Source organism: Thamnophis sirtalis, unplaced genomic scaffold (assembly GCF_051295495.1).
Source record: "Thamnophis sirtalis isolate CommonGarterSnake01/CBP01778 unplaced genomic scaffold, rThaSir2_p1.2 scaffold_2, whole genome shotgun sequence".
Classification (NCBI taxonomy): Eukaryota; Metazoa; Chordata; class Lepidosauria; order Squamata; family Natricidae; genus Thamnophis; species Thamnophis sirtalis.
Window position 1 is genome coordinate 34946040 of NW_028261382.1, and position 16398 is coordinate 34962437.

Consider the following 16398-nt stretch of genomic DNA (forward strand, 5'->3'; position numbering starts at 1 on the left):
GAACCACTAGAAACTGAAAATTCACTTTCATATATATGGAAAGGAAGAGGTTGCTAATTAATAGTTTAATCATGCAAGGCCATCCAACCGGTCAGTCCTAGAGGAGATCAACCTGACTGCTCTTTAGAAGGCCAGATCCTGAAGAGGAAACTCAAAGACTTTGGCCACCTAATGAGAAGGAAGGACTCCCTGGAGAAGAGCCTCATGCTGGGAATGATGGAGGGCAAAAGAAGACGGCAGAGAAAGAGGTGGCTGGATAGAGTCACCAAAGCAGCCAGCGTGAGCTTCAATGGACTCCAGAGGATGGTAGAGGACAGGAAGGCCTGGAGGAATGTGGTCCATGGGGTTGCGATGGGTCGGACACGACTTTGCAACTAACAACAACAAAATGCGAAATACCCGTGAAGTTCTCGTGTTCATTGACTCAAATATTATTACTGTGTTAGATTCTCAGGTTATATGCCAATCCTCATTTCTTTCACATTGCTGTAAGAAAATTAAATGCAATCTCGTATCTGTTTCCTAGCGTAATGAGACTTAAGACCAGGTGGTAGGTACCTAAAAATACAGCTTTTCTGTTTGTGTCTGGTGTTCATGCAGAGGTAGGTTGCCAAGTTAATACCATGGTTGAATAGAATAGAATAGAATAGAATAGAATAGAAATAGAATAGAATAGAATAGAATAGAATAGAATAGAATAGAAATAGAATAGAATAGAATAGAATAGAATAACAGAGTTGGAAGGGACCTTGGAGGTCTTCTAATCCAAAGTGATCTTCTCCTTCCTTCTTCAACTAATCTGTCCTCCTCCTCCTCCTCCTCATTATTATTATTATTACTGCTACTACTATTATTAAACTTAGAGAACATGTATTAAGTAAAGCATTTTCCTGCCACTGAAGCAGAGAGAAGAATTGTTACCCTGACAGCATCCTAATAAAACCTACAAATCTAATTTCTGCGACTGTCAGAAGGTTCCCCTTATCTCCATTTCAGAAATAAATAAAAGAAAAACGTTTGGGGGAAAAAAAGAGATAGTTTGCCACTCTATTCCAGATGCGCCCCGTAGTAACGGAAAAGCCATTAGGAGCTTTATAGGGTGAAAAATAGCTAAATGGGTTTTACGTGTACGGTTTTCTGCTTGCTCTCAGCATCGGCGCACTCAAAAGCTCCCGCAAATTTATTCACATTACCCTTGTCTTGTTTAGTGAGTGTTTATATCACAAATATTACCGAGCTGAGGGTTGGCAGTACAAAAAGACCACGGTAGGTTAAATAAAAATAATCTCATTTAAGTAGCTTGCCTTGTGGCAGGGAATTGCTTAGCTCAGGGAGTGGATGTTGTTCTGACCGAGGTTTTCCTAAGAGCACGAAGCAAACTCCTTGTCCCCTTTTATTAATTGACTGTGAATTCTGCTCATTCACCTCCAGCAAAGTCTTTCGAGGGAGGATTTACGGTCACAGACCTTATCTGGCTTGGACAGCTGCCAGGCCGATCTCTGCAGAACTTGGCAAGGAGCCTCGGAGAGTCACGAACCAATTAAGTGAACTAATGGTCTCCTGAAAACTTCACTCCCCCTTTTGCTCCTCTTTTATTTCCTCTGGGAGGGGCCATTCATCGTCCCCCTGTGACCATACTCCCAAGTCGACTCTTGATCTTCAGCTGTTCCCTTCATCTGGCAACTCTGTGCATGTGCACACTGGGAAGAGGCTCCAGCTGTTCTTCTGCCTCACTGATGTCTGACTCCGAAGGGAGCTGATAACTGTCAGACGGCCGTGGCCCCCTCTCTGCCTCCGACACTGAGCCCTCATCAGAGCCTTCCCCAGACTCCAGGACTGGCACAGGTTCCTCCCCAACCTCCTCACTGTCCGAATCCGCTGCCAACTCTGCTGGCGGCCAACAAGAGATATAAGCAATAAATCTCTTTTCTCCGCGAGATGTTTTCCTTACAGCAAAAGAGAAGGGAGAGAGGCCAGTCAGAGAAATACCTGTGGCTTTTCTAAGAAGTGTGCAAAGCACGCCACAGTGGCATTGTGTGCAAAGCGTGCTAGCACCCTCATCTGTCCTCAAAGCCCGCTAGTTTCCAGCTGAAGGTTGCTTCGGATTGTAAACGACATGTCAGAGGCAGCCGAAGGAGCTGATTCTTGGCGATGTCGACAGAAAGCCTGGCCAGAAGGATTAGACATTTTATTTCTGTGCTTGAAATGATTTTTAAAGCCGTCCCCGATCTCCCAGTGGTGCTTCTTGGCCTGTGCAAAGCATGGTGGAAGTGACTTTGTTCTGTAGTTCTCCACCTCTGGTTTTCAGAATTTATTTCTTTATTGGGTTTGTCAAACATGTACAAGGTAACAGGTATAAGTATAAACAAGGACATGAACAAAGGAAATGAGTACGAATAAATGGGGACAGTATGACAGGGACGGTAGGCACACTGGTGCGCTTGTGCATGCCCCCTTTACGGACCTCTCAGGAATGGGGTGAGGTCCACGGTGGACATTTTGAGGTTGAAGCTGTGGGGGGTTTGAGGATGCAACAACGGAGTCAGGTAGAGCATTCCAGGCGTTGACCACTCTGTGGCTGAATTTGTATCTTCTGCAATCGAGTTTGGAGCGGTTTACTTTGAGTTTGTATCTATTGTTTGCCCGAGTATCATTGCGGTTGAAGCTGAAGTAGACGTTGACAGGTAGGACGTTGTAGCAGACAATTTTGTGTACTACACTTAGGTCAGACCTTACTCAGCGTAGTTCCAGATTGTCCAAGCCCAAAATTTCGAGCCTGGTGGCATAAGGGATTCTATTGTGAGCAGAGGAGTGGAGGACTCTTCTCATGACTCGCTCGATCGTATTAATGTCCGATATACAGTGTGGATTCCAGGCAGGCGAGCTGTACTCGAGGATTGGTCTGGCAAAGGTTTTGTATGCCCTAGTTTGCAGTATAGTGTTAACGGAGAACAACTCGATGCCGTTCACACAAACGCTGCCTCCCTTACATGTTGACTGTGAGTAGAAATTTAGGTTCTTTGAAGTAAACGAAAAAGCCCATGGTGATGCAACTTTTGAAGGGCCATCCATTTAGGCTGGGTCCAATCCAGAGAAAGTTTCTTTGGTGGGGTCCTTGGTGGTCTCTGAGTGTGTTTTCTTGCCGACGTTTCATTACCCAACTAAGTAATATCATCAGAGCTAGTGATCAGTTTGATGTTACCTAGTTTGGGTAATGAAACATCTGCAAGAAAAGAATCAACCTCAGAGAGCACCAAGGACCCCACAGTTCTCCTCCTCCTCCTTCCTCAAACTCCATTCCCTTCTAGCACTGATGATGTCACCTAGTTGGGTAATGAAATGTCTACAAGAAAACCATCAAGCTCAGAGAGAACCAAGGACACCACAATCCTCCTCCTCCTCCTCCTCCTCCTCCTCCTCCTCCTCCTCCTCCTCCTCCTCCTCCTCCTCCATCATCATCATCATCATCATCATCATTCCCTTCTAGTACTGAGGATGTTACCCAGTTGGGTAATGTGATGTCTGCAAGAAAACCACCCAGCTCGGAGGAAGCACCCAAATGTTTTATATTCATGGTCCATTTGGTTTGGATTCTGCAAATACGGTACCCTTCCTGTAATTAGCTTTACAGCTGATTCTTCATTGTCTAATAGGGAACTGAGCCAAAACAGAACTCATGTCTATAGTGCAGACATAACTAACTAAACGTAAGTGCCTTTAGCATCCCCTTTTAAATTCTACGGGGCAATGCTGAGGATTTTTTTTAAAAAAAATCTCTTTTTTCCATTTGTTTTCTTTGACACTGTGTTTTCGGGATGAAAATGAGCAAATCTTTTGGTATTAACACCATGCTGTTATTTTTTCTAGGAACTTGCAAGTTGCGGATGGAATAAAAAAGAAAAACACATCCTCGCCCCTAATGTTGTTGCCTTTACAAGGAGATTTAATCAGGTAACAGGAGTGTGTGTGTGTGTGTGTGTGTGTGTGTGTGTGTGTGTGTGTGTGTGTATTCCAGCCTAACTCTGGAATGTGTCAATTTCAATTTCAACCAAACTTGAACACAGATGACTTACTCTCTGGAAACAAATACTATGGGGATAAGACACCCCTAAAAACCCTTGGGGTTCTGTTAAAACACAGCCTGTTGTGCCTTAAAATGGCTTCTACTGCACTGCCGTAAAATGGTTTCTACTCTGCAGCGCAGTGGAGTTGCCATGGTAACAGCTTCACAGTACTCTGGTAAGGGGGAAAATCCAACATTAGAAATTATGTTTGGGTCAGATATTCCCCCCCCCCCCATAAATAATGACGACGAAGACATCTCCGTGGTCATGTGGCCGGCATGACTCAATGCCGAAGGCGCACGGAACACTGTTACCTTCCCACCAGAGGTGGTCCCTATTTTTCTACTTGCATTTTTTAGTCCTTTCGAACTGCTAGATTGGCAGAAGCTGGGACAAGTAAACAGGAGCTCACTCCATTATGCGGCGCTAGGGATTCGAACAGCCGAACTTCCAACCTTTCTGATTGACAAGTTCAGCGTCTTTCACTTGTAAACAAGTTGTCAAAACACTTTTCTCCCTTGCTTAACGTAACCGTCTCCATTTGAAATTTACAGATGTTGGTAAGTTTTTTTATTTGAAACAAGTTTATAAGTTTCCTGGCTGTGCTGGAGAATTCTGCAGGAGAGGAATGCAAATCAGTCCTGAAATCTGTAGATCTGGGATAAAATCATTCAGTTCACTAAAATCCTAGGATAAAAGAGAGAAGAAGAAAAAAGCAACAACTTGAAGTGAAGCTGAATCCAGCTGGGGAAAGGAAGCTGATAATAAACAGTTACTTTTAATGAGCAGAGGGATATAAATACAGACTTGAAATAGCTCCATTTGTAATGAATTTACATTCTACAGATTATGCGCTTAACATGGTGGCTTTACATTGAGAGTTGTAGTGAACGTAAACAATTATGACTTTGGAGGAGTTTGGTATTTTCCCAGGCTGCAAAGCACTTATATCTCGTATTAAAGGGCGCATGTAAGTTGTGGCCTGCCAGCAGATTGGGACAGTGAGGAGGTTGGGGAGGAAGATGGGCCAGTCCTGGAGTCTGGGGAAGGCTCTGATGAGGGCTCTGTGTCGCAGGCAGAGAGGGGGACAGGGCCGTGTGCCAGTTATCAGCTGCCTTCAGAGTCAGACATCAGTGAGGCAGAAGAACAGCTGTTCCCAGTGTGCGCATGCGCAGAGTTGCCAGATGAAGGAAACAGCTAAAGAACAGGGGTTGACTTGACAATGACAATAAAGATTATAGTTTAAAAAGTTTTAACTCTGCAAAATTATTCTTTTTAGGTCTGTTTCTGGGTGGTACGAGAAATTTTAACAGCACAGACCTTAAAAATAAGGGCAGAGATCCTCAGCCACTTTGTGAAAATAGCAAAGGTGAGTTTGGGATGTTCAGATTTCATTCTTTCTTGAAATATCTTTTTTTTTATATCAACCCTGCCTACTTTGATACTGCTGGGAACTATCTATCCATCTATCCATTCATCCATCCATCCATCCATCCAACCATCCATCCATCCATCTCCATATCTATCTATCTTTCTCTCTCTCTCTCCATCCATCTCCATCTATCTATCTATCTATCCATCCATCCATCCATCCATCCATCCATCCATCCATCCATATCTATCTATCTATCTATCTATCTATCTATCTATCTATCTATCTATCTATCTATCTATCTATCTATCTATCTATCTCTATCCATCTCCATATCTATCTTTCTTTCTTTTTCTTTCTCTCTCACCCTTCTTTCTTTCTTTCCTTCTTTCTTTTTCTTTCTTTCCTTCTCCCCCTCTCTCCGCCTCTTTCTGTCTTTCTTTCTCTCTCCCCTCTTTCCTTCCTTTTTTCTTTTTTCTTTCTTTCTTTTTCTCTTGTTCTTTCTTTCTCTCTTTCTCCCTCTTTCTTTCTTTCTCTTTCCGCCTCCTTTCTTTCTCTCTCTCCCCATTTCTTTCTTTCTCTCTTTCTCTCTTTCTCTCTCTCCTCCTTTCTTTCTCTCTTTTTTCTCTCCCTCCCTCTTTTTTCTCTCTCTCCCTCTTTCTTTCTTTCTTTCTTTCTTTCTTTCTTTCTTTCTTTCTTTCTTTCTCTCCCTCTTTCTTTCTCCCTCCCTCCCTCCCTTGTAGGGATAATTTGGTCAGCAGAATTGTGAATGGCTCCAGACTTTATCCAAACCTCCAAATGGCCCATCCCAGCTGATTCCTCACTCAGGGTATAAATCACTTCATTCATTTGGCGAGCCATTGCCCCCCCCCTCCCCAAAAAAAGACTTTAAAAGCTTCCAGCTTCCGTCCCCGAGAATTTATTTCTCTCTTTCTTTTCTCCCACCTCAAAGGAACTCCCTGCGAGGTGGGCTGAGCAGACAGAACAGCAGGCTTCCCCCCAAAATCACCATTAAAATCTGCAACAAGCCCAGCTCAGCATCACAGCTGCCCCACGAACCTGGCCGCCCTTGGGTTTTTTTTAAACCCAAGACTTGGAGATGCCAAAATATCTGGAGCCCGGAGTGCTGAATCTTTCTAATATGCTTAAACTCTCTCGAAAAATGTTCAAAATGAACCATGTAACCGTATCCCCTGCCTCCTGACATCTGGTCTTTACATTTGGTTAATTTTATTTTTTGTGCACCAAAGTTAAGGCTGGGAGTTTTTGACTGTTCTATAATTTACAGTACGAACAGCGAAATGTCTGGAACAGCAATTATTTTCTTGAACGGGCCAGTGCATTCCAAACCCATATGGAAAACCGATGGCATTTGGGTCTCTCTCTCTCTCTTTTGTGTTTCCCCATAGAAACTTCTAGAACTGAACAACCTTCATTCACTCATGTCTGTGGTGTCAGCTCTCCAAAGTGCACCTATTTTCAGGCTGACCAAAACCTGGGCCGTAAGTTACTCTGAATTGTGTTTTTATTTTATTTTGTGCATCCCAACTTCCCCTGTCCTTAAATTTATCTCCCCGCCTGGGATAGTATCTAAAAAGTCCACTTTATTTTTCACTGCTTGTGACCTGCCAGATTTGGGCAGTGAGGAGGTTGGGGAGGAAGATGGGCCAGTCCTGGAGTCTGGGGAAGGCTCTGAGGAGGGCTCTGTGTCGGAGGCAGAAGGGGGGGCCAGGGCCGTATGCCAGCTATCAGCTGCCTTCGGAGTCAGACATCAGTGAGGCAGAAGAACAGCTGGAGCCTGTTTCCCAGTGTGCGCATGCACAGAGTTGCCAGACGAAGGGAACAGCTAAAGAACAGGGGTCGACTTGGGAGTAAGGCCACAGGTGGAGGATGAATGCCCCCTCCCAGAGGGAATAAAAGAGGGGAGAAAGGGGAGTAGAGTTTGCAGGAGATAATTAGTTCGCTCCATTGGTTTGTGACTCTCCAAGACTCCTTGCCAAGTTTTGCAGATATCGGCCTGGCAGCTCTCCAAGCCAGATAAGGTCTGTGACCGTAAATCCTCCCTTGAAAGACGTTGCTGGATGTGAAGGATCAGAATTCATGGTCAATTAATAAAAGGGGATTTTGTCGGGACAAGGAGTTTGCTTCAAGCTCTTCGGAAGCCTCGGTCAGAACAATTAGTTTAGTTTTTATTTAGTTTGTTTATTATTTATAGGCCGCCCTTTTCCCTGAGGGGACTCAGGGCGGCTTACAATTTGTGGGGAGGGGAATACAAGACAAGACATGAGACAATACATAAGTAAAAATAGAACACAACATTCATTCATCATTCGGGTGGGGACGGATTAGAATCTTTATCCCCAGGCCTGACGGATAGCCAGGTCTTGAGGGCTGTGCGGAAGGTCTGGACAGTGGTGAGGGTGCGAATCTCCACGGGGAGATTGTTCCAAAGGGTCGGAGCTACTACTGAAAAGGCTCTCCTCCGCGTAGTTGCCAGTCGACACTGACTGGCGGATGGAACTCGGAGGAGGCCTAATCTGTGTGATCTAATAGGTCGTAGGGAGGTAATTGGCAGGAGGCGGTCTCTCAAGTACTCAGATCCACTACCATGGAGGGCTTTATGGGTGGTAAGTAGCACCTTGAAGCGCACCCGGAGATCGACAGGTAGCCAGTGCAGCTTGCGGAGGATAGGTGTTATGTGGGCGAACCGCGGTGCGCTCACAATCACTCGCGCGGCCGCATTCTGGACTAGCTGAAGTCGCCGGATGCTCTTCAAGGGCAGCCCCATGTAGAGCACATTGCAGTACTCCAGCCTAGAGGTCACAAGGGCCCGAGTGACCGTTGTGAGAGCCTCCCGGTTCAGGTAGGGTCGCAACTGGCGCACCAGGCGAACCTGGGCAAATGCCCCCCTGGTCACAGCCGACAGGTGGTGGTCAAAGGTCAGCTGTGGGTCCAGGAGGACTCCCAAGTTGCGAACCCTGTCTGAGGGGTATAAAGTTTGGCCCCCCAGCCTGAGTGATGGAACACTAGCCAAATTATTGGGAGGGAAACACAACAGCCACTCAGTCTTGTCCGGGTTGAGTACCAGTTTGTTAGCGCTCATCCAGTCCCTAACGACTTCGAGACCCCGGCTCATCACGTCCACCGCTTCATTGAGTTAGAAACAGTTTCCAGGTAGTCCTTGAATTACAAACACAACTGAGCCCAGCATTTTCTGTTGCTAAGCGTGACAGTTGTGAAGTCAGTTTTGCCCGCTTTTACAACTTTTCTTGCCACTGTCGTTAAGGGAATCACAGCCGTTGTTGAATTAGCAACACAGTTGTTAAGCGAATCTGGCTTCCACGTAGAGTTTGCTTGTCAGAAGGTCGCAAAAGGGGATCACGCAACACCCTACCCCATAACTGTCGTAAACATGAGTCAGTTGCCAAGATTCTGAATTTTGATCTTGTGATTCTGCAGTGGTCGTAAGTGTGAAAAACGGAGTCGTAACTCCTCTTCCTTCAGTGCTGTTGAATGGTCGTAAGTCAAGGACAGCCTATATAGGGGAAATGTATGACAAATGGTCGCTAAATGAACTTTCGTTAAGTCGAGGACTCCCTGAGCTCTGTTTTTCCCAGAGAAGAGAGCCCTTTGCTTCAGTTTTGAAAGTTACGACAGAAGCGACGTTGGAGAGCTGCAGTATTTACAAATCCATCATAATTACGTTTTAACACTTATAACTGGCTGGTGGAAACAGCAGCAGTGATTTAAGGCGGGATTCCTAAAATTGCTAAGGAGTCAACTGCGCTGAGGAGGTCTTAAGTAGTTCATAAATAAATGAAAATAAACAGAACTGAACTCCCTTTTTGATGGCTGTTGCTCAAGGCGTGCATATATTCCCCTTTCAAATCACATTTTCCACTAAACATTATTCACTGTTGTTTTTTTGCTTTGCAAAATTCTTCCTGCCGTTTAATTAAATCTCTGCTATGTGACGTAAGTTGCTCCTCACAATTTAATTTCTGGAACAGAAGTTGCGGGAGCTTCATCCCTGGAAGCTGTCTAGAATAGACTGGCCTGCTATCTGTCAGGATTCGAACTGCCGACCTTTCTGATCGACAAGCTCAGCGTCTCAGCCATTGTTTTAGCTATGCACACCCACAATATTCATTTTTTCTTCTTTGAATCCGTAACACACCCTTTGTAACGTGGGAGAAATGTGGTTGTGTTGACAAGTATGACTTCAAGACTCCCATCGCCCATACAGGTTGAATCATGTAAAGGCCTTGGATCCTGGCTAATGATGACTAGCGAGTTTATTTAATACATGGGACCAGCAGCATTAAAATGCATTGCAAAAATAATTACATATATTAAATAAAAATAATGGAAGAGGCCGTTTTCCCTGTTTTTCCATCCCTGGGTTCTTGTTATACACAACACAGTTGCTTTGGAGAATAGCTTGACTCCCTCTTCTTTGTGGCAGCCCCTGAGATATTGGAAGGCTGCTATCCTGTCTCCCCTGGTCCTTCTTTTCATTAAACTAGGCATACCCAGTTCCTGCAACCGTTCTTCATGTGTTTCAGCTTCCAGTCCCCTAATCCTCATTATTTTTTTGTATTGTGATGAAAATTGGAAATCATCAATCAACATGTGAGACTTGAGTCCAATATCTTGGTCACTGCAGCATAACAGAGTGGGAATTTTCTTTCTTTCTTTCTTTCTTTCTTTCTTTCTTTCTTTCTTTTTCTTTCTCCCTCTCTCTCTTTCCTTCCTTTCTTCCTTCCTTCTGTCTTTCTTTTTTTCTGTCATTCTTCCTCCCTACCTTTTTTTTCTTTCTCTCCCTTTATCCTTCCTTTCTTCCATCCATCCACCCACCCATCCATCCTCCCTATATGTTGATTTAGGAACATTGCAAGTAGTCCTGGATTTATAGCAGTTCATTTAGTGACAGTTACAACGGCGTGAAAAAAAAACAATACAACTATTTTTCACACTCCCGACCATTGGAGATACATTAGACAGAGGTGCAGAAGACAGAGATAGAAGATAAACTAGAGTTAAGGTTAAAGAAAAGCAGACAGATAGATATAAAAGAAAGAAAGAGAGAGAAGATAGATTTGAATAGAGAGATAAGAGAAGATAGGTTGATTTTAAAGATGGATTAGGGATAAAAGGATGAACAAAACTCCGCAGTGGCGACAGGAAGGACATCTGGTCATTCCAACACTCGGCCGAACCATTAGTGGTTGGGTGGCCTGAGTTGCTGGAACCGCCAGCGACCCAGGTCTGCCACGCCCCCCAAACTGGTTCTCCGGGAGGCGTCATCATGTTTCTTGCTTCCGGGCATGCGCAGGGCCATTTTTATTGTACTTTGCATGTGCGCAAAATGACTCACAGGATGCTAAATTGTGTTTGATGTGCTGCTAGGCCAGGAAGGTGTGTGTGTGTAAAGAGGGATTGGGGAGCAATTCGGAGCTTGCTGATCATTTATGCACATTTCATATTTTCTCGAGACAGGAAATGATGGATTAGAACAAAACTCTCTGTACTGAAACTGCAGCGTTAGATATTCCCCCCCTCCAGTTCTAAGAAATATTATCCAAAACAGTAAATAAAGAATATGTTTATGGAGTCTACCGTGGGAGTTTTGAAGTTTAAGAGGAATTGGAATGGAATCGTCCAATTTTTACTGCAATGGATTTTACTTCCTGCATCTGTAAACTTAAACGTTTCTGCGAATCGCATCATATTAATTGCATTTTTTTTTAAGAAAAAGAATGCATTGGTACCCTTATAAACAAATTGAGCCACGGCGGGTTGCCCTTCGCTTAGTGACAACATTGCAAAGTTACGTCGTGACTGAAAAAAGGGACTTATGGCCATTCTTCACATTTAAAACCTTTGCAGCATCCCCGTGATCCTGCGATCGAAATTCCAATATGCTTGGCAACTGACTTGTACCCGTGACAGTTGCAACATCCCGGGGGTCTTTGGCGACTTCCTGACAAGCAAAGTCAGTGGTGTGATTCTCACTTAGCGACATCAATATTGGACTCAATTGTGGTCGTAAGTTGAGGACTACTTATACCATCTGGGGTAGCACAACCATTTATTCCTTTTGGATTTTTTCTTTTTAAAAAGGACAGTCCTCCTAAACATTTTTCAAAAATGCATTCCGTTATTGGCTCCCGGAACATTTTTCCAAATGTATACAAATGAATGCAAAAGAAGAAATTGATTCTGTTTTTAGCTGCGGTGAGTTGTCGTTGCAAAACATTTTCCTAGCAGAAATAAAATTGATGCGGCATCAAGAAGCCCGAGTTAAATTCCTTTTATTAGACGTCGTTGCAAAACGTTACGAAAGGCAGATGCTTCTCTTATGGCATCCATAAAACATAAAAACGATGGGAAATGGTTTTGCCTGGAAGATTGACTTAACTATGACGAGCTCATAGCACAAAACACCAAAACGATGGTTATAACCAGTCATCATTTCTCAGTTCTCAATATTTTTTCCCTCATACTTTGTACAAATGTTATTTTGGAGAGAAATCTATATATATATATAAAAACGGCTCTACGTTGTGTGTTCCAGCATAACTCTGGAACGCCTCGAGCAATTTCAACCAAACTTGGTATACAGATGACTTACTCTCTGGAGACAAATACTGTGGAGGGATAAGACATCCCTAACAACCCCCGGAGTGTATGTTCTGTTAAGATACAGCCTGTTGTGCCTTCAAATGGCTTCTACTGTACTGCCGTAAAATGGTTTCTACTTTACAGCGCAGTGAGTTGCCATGGTAATGGTTTTACAGGACTCCACGAGGGAGCTCTGTCTGGTAAGGGGGAAAATCCAACATTAGAATGGTCCGGACATTTCCCCCCTATATATAAATACCCAGGGCAATGCCGGGTTATCGACTAGTGTTTTAACATAGTTGTGTTTCAAGATCTATTTACGTGTCTTTGCTTTCTCGGTTCTTTTTAAATTTGTTTTTTTTAAAGTGCTAGTTGTCCTTTTGAGAATTGGCTTAATCCAGATGTAGATATGTCCGCTGATGTCCCTCACATGCTTATGTGGTGGAGAACTGGCCTTAAAAAGCCAAGATCTCTGAACCGTTCAAGCATGTTTGAACTTAACATTTGATTACAGCTTTTGGGGGAGAAAGAATTGTCTTTTTTTAACTGTGGCTCGTCGGAAACATTCCATTCTTATGACACCAGAGTAGGGTGCTTATTTTTTTTTAAGAGATAGGCTTTCCAAGCATAATAAGATGGAGTTCTTTCCTTCACATCTGGAATCCAGTGAACGATTGCCTTAATTATAGAGAATGGAGAGCTAATAGCATCTTCGCTACAACGGATCGTTTAACATTTTCCATCAGGCTTCCTACAGCGTTTAGAGGGGATTTAGATTTATCATGGAAGTGAATAGCCAGCCGTGTGCAGCAGCTGCCAAAAAAGCCAACACAGTTCTAGGCTGCATCAACAGAGGGATAGAATCAAGATCACATGAAGTGTTAATACCACTTTATAAGGCCTTGGGAAGGCCACACTTGGAATACGGCATCCAGTTTTGGTCGCCACGATGTAGAAAAGATATGGAGACTCTAGAAAGAGTGCAGAGAAGAGCAACAAAGAGGATTAGGGGACTGGAGGCTGAAACATAGGAAGAACGGTTGCAGGAACTGGGAATGTCTAGTTTAATGAAAAGAAGGACTAGGGGAGACATGATAGCAGGGTTTCAATATCTCAGGGGTTGCCCCAAAGAAGAGGGAGTCAAACTATTCTCCGAAGCACTAGAAGGCACGACAAGAAGCAATGGGTGGAAACTAATAAATCTCTATTTGTTTTTTTCCTGCCCCACTGGACCCTCTTTCTCCTTTGGCTCCCAGGTCTTTTATTATTATTATTTTAAAAAAAGCAATGAACGCTGTTTAGAACTATTCTAAAGGAACTTTGCTCCCTTGGATAAACATTCCCTAACATCAGTGGGAGTCCATTGAAAATTCAGTAAGGTAAAGGTTACATCTGTGCTAGTCGTTCCCGACTCTAGGGGCAGTGCTCATCTCCGTTTCAAACCCAAAGAGCCACCGCTGCCCGAAGTCATGTGGCCGGCATGACTCGATGCTGAAGACGCATGGAACACTGTTATCTTCCCACCAAAGCTGGTCCCTATTTTCCTACTTGCATTTTTTACGTGCTTTCCAACTGCTAGGTTGGCAGAACCTGGGACAAGTCACGGGAGCTCACTCTGTTAGGTGGCGCTAGGGATTCAAACCGCTAAACTGCCGACCTTTCTGATCGACAAGCTCAGTGTCTTAGCCACTGAGCCACCTTTCAGTAAGGTTTGCTAATCTGCAAAAAGTCCATCCATTACTGGACCTTTTCCCATCTCATTACTCCCTCTCAATACAATAAAAAAATCTTCTGCCTCCGTTATTAGCGACAAGGAGCTGAATTGTGTGTGTGTCATCCTTTGGGAACGAGGGACGAAAATGGCACCCTTTCAAGCATTTCCCAAAATTAAGTTGGGCGTCCTTTTAAGTCAGAAAGCAACAATCATGACTTTTCTGCTTCTTCTCCAGTTGGAAAAGAGCATTGAATCAGGGAAAGGCGTTGCTTAACTAGGAGCACATGGGATGTTTCTCAAGCTTTTGAACATGTGTGCAGCAATAAGAGACTGCCAATTTTGATTGATCGGGTATGTAGCTCAACAGGAAAGTTTTCAAGGCATCTGGTGGGTTGAGTTCCCCCCACCTTGATTTCTGACTCTGCCCTACAAAGGAAAACAAAAGCACAGCTAGTCCTTGACTTACGACCACTGCGGAGGCCCAACATTTTCTGTTGCGAAATGAGACAGTTGTGAAATGAACTTTGCTCCGTTTTACGATGTTTCTCTCCACGGTGGTTTGCCGTTGTTAAGTTAGTGATAACGGTTGTGAAATGAATCCAAAAAAGGTCACAAATGGGGGTTACGGGATGCTGCAACCGTCGTAAATGTGAGTCAGTTGCCGAGCATCTAAATTTGGGTCAGACCACCGCAACGGTCATAACGTGTGAACGGTCAGCTCTCACACTCCGACATGCTATTCTAAATCTCTTGGTGGCTTTATACTACTCTTAATATATTTTCTAAGAAAGAAAATAATGCAGGCAAAAATGACAATAGCACTTAGACTTATATACCGCTTTACAGTGCTTTCCATCCCTCTCTAAGCGGTTTTGCAATAATCTGGGTCCTCATTTGACTCACCTCGGAAGGACGGAAGCCTGAGTCAACCTTGAGCCTGGTGAGATTCGAACTGCCAAATTGCAGGCAGCCGGCAGTCAGCAGAAGTAGCCTGCAGTACCGCACTCTGACCACTGCGCTACTGTGGCGCAACAGTGTTTTCCTATATGTGAACCCTTTCTAAGCTGTAAACCTTATTCCCCCTTCTTTTGATTTATTTTGTCTTCAGCTTTTGAATCGCAAGGACAAAACCACTTTTGAGAAGCTGGACTACTTAATGTCGAAGGAAGACAATTACAAGAGGATGCGAGAGTACATCCGCTGCTTGAAGATGGTGCCCTGCATTCCTTATTTGGGTAAGTGTGGAAACTATTTTATTTTCCCTCTTATCTGCACGGAAAAAACATCTTCGGTAACTCACTTCTTCTGAATAATAGACAAGTCTGAACTTTCTGAATGCAACCTACTTCAAGTCAATGAGGTAGGTTGTTTGTTGTTTTAATTTTCACACACTGGCAACACCCGTCTCTCGTGTGAGGAAGGAACAACTCCCACAAGCCGTGAAATATTCTGAGGACTCCCCAAACTTTTCCAAAGTCTATAAGCGTTCTCATCCAGACATGGCAACTCTGAAGCTGGCCTGACCGAGGGCATCTTGGAGGCTTCAGCATTGCCACACTGGTGAGGAGGGGTAGGGAGGGGGAAATAGAGACAGCTGAGGTTACGTGGTCAAAGCACAATAGTTTCCCCTTGAGAACCAAGGACATTCCCACAGGTGGCTGGCCAGAGGAGGGGTGAAGTTTCCAAGCCACTGAACACTGCCTTGATTGGACCATGTGACTGATTGATTGGGGAAGGGGGGGGACTTTTACTTTTAATTAGAGTTGGTTTTCACCAGAACTGTGCCAATATGATATATTCAATAAACCTGTTCTTTGAGGAACCTACTTGCCTCGAAGTTCTGCTTGCTATGGGTGTATTACCTGGAACCCTGAAAAGACATGGAAAATTCTCTACAGTAAGGCTCTTTGCGAAATATCCCAGTAAATGTAGAAGAGAAGAGAATAGGGAGTGGAGTAGAGTGGAATGGAATAGAATAGAATAGAATAGATAATAGAATAGGGAAGGTAATGGAATAGAATAGAATAGAATAGAATAGAATAGATAATAGAATAGATAATAGAATAGATAATAGAATAGGTAATAGAATAGATAATAGAATAGATAATAGAATAGGGAATGGAATGGAATAGAATAGAATAGATGATAGAATAGATGATAGAATAGATAATAGAATAGATAATAGAATAGATAATAGAATAGGGAATGGAATAGAATAGAATAGATAATAGATAGAATATGGAATAGAATAGATAATAAAATAGAATAGAATAGATAATAGAATAGGGAATAGAATAGAATAGATAATAGAATAGATAATAGAATAGGGAAGGGAATGGAATAGAATAGAATAGATAATAGAATAGATAATAGAATAGGGAAGGGAATTGAATAGAATAGAATAGAGAATAGAATAGAATAGAGAATAGAATAGAATAGATAATAGAATAGAATAGAATAGAGAATAGAATAGAGAATAGAATAGAGAATAGAATAGAGAATAGAATAGAGAATAGAATAGAATAAAGTAGATAATAGAATAGAATATGGAATGGAATGGAATGGATGATAGGATAGGATAGCAGAGTTGGAAGGGACCTTGGAGGTCTTCTAGTCCAGCCCCC

At 43.3% G+C, this 16398-nt stretch overlaps 1 protein-coding gene across 4 annotated transcripts in view; it reads left to right on the forward strand.

Annotated features, from left to right (window-relative positions):
- Positions 1–16398, forward strand: part of RALGPS1 (Ral GEF with PH domain and SH3 binding motif 1) — a 123697-nt gene that overhangs the window by 35378 nt on the left and 71921 nt on the right. For all 4 annotated transcript variants that reach the window (XM_087704744.1, XM_087704741.1, XM_087704745.1 and 1 more), the window contains exons 6-9: positions 3868–3951; positions 5344–5433; positions 6846–6938; positions 14883–15009. In XM_087704744.1, the coding sequence (XP_087560870.1) occupies positions 3868–3951; positions 5344–5433; positions 6846–6938; positions 14883–15009 (394 nt within the window). The remainder of the gene's footprint in view (positions 1–3867; positions 3952–5343; positions 5434–6845; positions 6939–14882; positions 15010–16398) is intronic.